This window comes from Sinocyclocheilus rhinocerous, unplaced genomic scaffold (assembly GCF_001515625.1).
Source record: "Sinocyclocheilus rhinocerous isolate Xijiao unplaced genomic scaffold, SAMN03320098_v1.1 scaffold227, whole genome shotgun sequence".
Classification (NCBI taxonomy): domain Eukaryota; kingdom Metazoa; phylum Chordata; class Actinopteri; order Cypriniformes; family Cyprinidae; genus Sinocyclocheilus; species Sinocyclocheilus rhinocerous.
This window is the reverse complement of record NW_015633170.1, coordinates 1-3380: the sequence shown is the minus strand read 5'-3', so window position 1 is coordinate 3380 and position 3380 is coordinate 1. Positions and strand designations below refer to the sequence as shown.

At 37.1% G+C, this 3380-nt stretch overlaps 1 protein-coding gene across 1 annotated transcript in view; it reads right to left on the bottom strand.

Moving 5' to 3' along the window:
* Positions 1-3292, bottom strand: part of LOC107743267 (ataxin-7-like) — a gene marked incomplete at its 5' end in the record, with an annotated part of 6006 nt that extends 2714 nt beyond the window's left edge. The window contains 2 exons of the mRNA XM_016556428.1: positions 2672-2793; positions 3075-3292. Coding sequence (XP_016411914.1) covers positions 2672-2793; positions 3075-3292 — 340 coding nt within the window. The remainder of the gene's footprint in view (positions 1-2671; positions 2794-3074) is intronic.
* Between the last annotated feature and the right edge of the window lie 88 nt (positions 3293-3380).

Sequence of the window (3380 nt, the reverse complement as noted above, 5' to 3'; positions counted from 1 at the left end):
TTTGAAGATTGACATTAAAAAATATTTTTTTTTTTTTTAAAAATATTTTTTTTTTTTTTTTCCCTTTTTTTTTTTAAAAAAAAAAAAAAAAAAAAAAAAAAAAAAAAACACATTCCCCCAAATTCATATTACTGCAATGCATCTACTGTTTTACTTGAATTTCCTGTACAGGTTTTAAATAATTTTACTATTATATATTTAAATATTTTTTTCATTACAATAATGCAATCTTATAAGGGATAGATCTGTCAAAAAAAAAATCATTAATTACTCACCCTCATGTCGTTAAAATATTCAATGTGACATCTTTGAGCACAAAAATTATTACTGTAGCTTTGTTTAAAAAAAAAAAAAAGAAAAAAGTGAAATCTCCTATGTCACATGGACTATTTTAATAATGTCCTTACTACCTTTCTGGGCCTTGAATGTGATAGTTGTGTTGCTGTCTATGAAGGGTCAGACTCAGAAAGCTCTTGGATTTCATCAATAATATCTTCATTTGTGTTCTGAAGATGAACGAAGGTCTTACGGGTTTAAAACGACATGAGGGTGAGTCAGAGGTTACGTTAGACTTTTAACATTGTCCATCATTTTGACGGACAGGGTTGTAAGAATTCCATCATAATCTATTATCACCCATCATTTTAATTTTCATATTTTAATGATAATAACATTTAATTGCTTGTATTTTTGTTCACACTTTCATTTTTAATAATTAACCTACAGGACGAGCATAGGCTTATGCATTTATTTATTTATGAAGAGAACAGATACTGTGCGTCACTTTTCATGTTCAACCCGCAGTGACAGCAGAGGCCACTAAAAACAATGAAATATGCTATAGGGCCGGGTATATATAATATAAAAAAAAAAAATTTTAAAAAGGATTTCTTGATTTTAATAGATCCTCATTTTTATGAACCAACATCGATTTTTAAATCCCAATCGATTCTGTTTTCAGTTGATGAATGAACCGTCCATGTAGTGCTCCTCCCATCCAATAAAATCGCAATAGGCTAAGCTTTGTGCATTGTTACTTTTGATATGAAACAAAAGTCTCAGATTTCAAATTCTGTCCATTTTATTAGTAAATTCAAGCAATAAATACCATTTTGACGCTCTTCAATGTGGCGTGATAGATCGCTGTAGACACCTCAGATTAGGGATGCTCCGATCAGGGTTTTTGAGGCCGATCACCGATCACAGAAAGCAGTATCTGCCGATACCAATCACCAATACCGATCTTTTTAAAGCCTTCTTTTAATCATTTATAACTATTTATAGTGATACTCCAATCAGGATTTTTAGACATTTATTCAGGGCCTGAATTTCATTTTTGAAAATGGGGGAAATTCCCCTCTTAGGTGTCTCTTGTGAGAGGGGAAGCAGCACGGACTGTGCTTTCACACAGGAGTCCGCTGCTGATCCGCGGCTGTTTACCACAAACAGACGTTTAAACACAATAAATATAACACATCATTCAATGCTTTTTACTTTTGCATTTACTTCTAGATTTATATATTAAGTTGCTCAAGCAAGTGGCAAAACATTTAAACTACTTTTCTTACGTTATCACAAACTTACCATTGACAGAAATAGTCAGCTCTACTGCCTTTTCTTTTGCATTGAAATCTTTATTACAAGCAATCTTGCTGTTCATAAAGAACTTTGTTTTCCTACGCACGAGTGCCATCTATTATTGCCTTGTTTATCTAAAAGTGCTCTTTCCCTTTAAACCTAGCCAAAAAGCCAAACGTGTTGACTGTGAAACACAGTAGACTTTAATAATATGCATTTATGGTGTAATTACTACATTTTCGTGTCAATCCATGTTCATATTTACTGCAAACAATGCGCAGCAAAAATAACTATCTCTGCTCTGCTGCAGACGCACCGCTCCTGGAGCGCACTGCTGGACCGCAGCCGTGTGCAGTGTGAACGCTTTAATATTATGGACAGACGCGATGTGTGGTGATTTGAAGCCATTTGCGTATTTTGAGAGAGAAAGAGAGCGCGCGGTGATTCACTCACGCCGTTTGTGAAATTACCTCTCACTCAAGGTTTTCAAATTACTTTATAAGTTATTTAATGAAGAAATATGAAGGTGAGTACCTCACCTTTAGCATTATAATTATTTCACCCGTGCCAGACAGAGACTGAGTCGGTGACGCTGCATGTTGCTTGAGATCGGTTTTTTGAGATCAGCCTTTTTAGAGACCGCTGATCAAGCATCCCAAAGCGATTATTGGTCGATAGTGATCGGTAGCCGATCAATCGGAGCAACCCTACCTCAGATAAAGCAAAGCGGCAACTGAACTGATCATCTCTTTCGCTTTACTACTCACCTATGCTTAATCAAAAGGCATAGCAAAAGATTTGTGACAGTTTTATTTTTGTTCTGTAGGCTGATGATCCCGCGCTCTGCTGCCACACTGGAGCGCACTTGCCACCAACTGAAAATTTCGGTTAACGTGACCTCTGGGGTGAGTAATTAATGACAGAATATTTTGCGTGAACTATCCCTTTAATATATATACTTATAAACTATACAACAATGAAAATCACATGACATGTTTTGTGAGAGCTCTGCCTGCTTTCAAGCTTTTTGTTGACATCATCACCCCACTGTTTGTATCTATGATAGGACATATCTAAGTCAAGCGGTTCTTACTTCCACAGATGGGCGCTGAGGTGATTCTCCATCATGGCACTCATGGCACACCGCAGATGGTGCAACCGTCGATCGAAAGTGAAGACACCGTGACCCAGAGAATGACTCCCAAATAAACAAAGCTGTAGCGGAAAGGCCAAAGATTAACACTAATACTCTCTTTTACTCATTCAATTAAGTTTGTTTGAGAAGTCACAGTCATATAAAGACAACAGACGATGTCATGTAACGTCTGAAGCTCAGTTGACAACTATGCAACTTTGCTAAGCAGTTACGAAGGGTTTATTCATATCTCTATTATAGAGATGCTTGCCTTATACTTATACTAGAACACACTTTTATAACTCTTATTGCCTGGCTATTTCATAATACTAGATGACACTGTGAAAGTGTTTAGCTGTACCGCGGCTGGTTTGGGATGCCATGGAGTTGAGTGCCAGACTGCGGGGTCATCATTCCCCTCTCCTTCGCTCTCATCAGCTGAGATGTGGGCCTGGGTGAGAGGAGAGTGTGGCCGTGTGCTGGCATCCTCCAGTTGGGGTTTATCCTCCTCCACACTTTCAGACAATGTGGGTGTTCTGCCACACAAACAGATGAACAGAAACAAACAGGCAGTTAAGACTATTAGCAAAAACACAAAATGTACAATAAGAGTTCACATAGAGATTGTATTCGCATACATATAATAAATTAGGGCTGGACGATATGG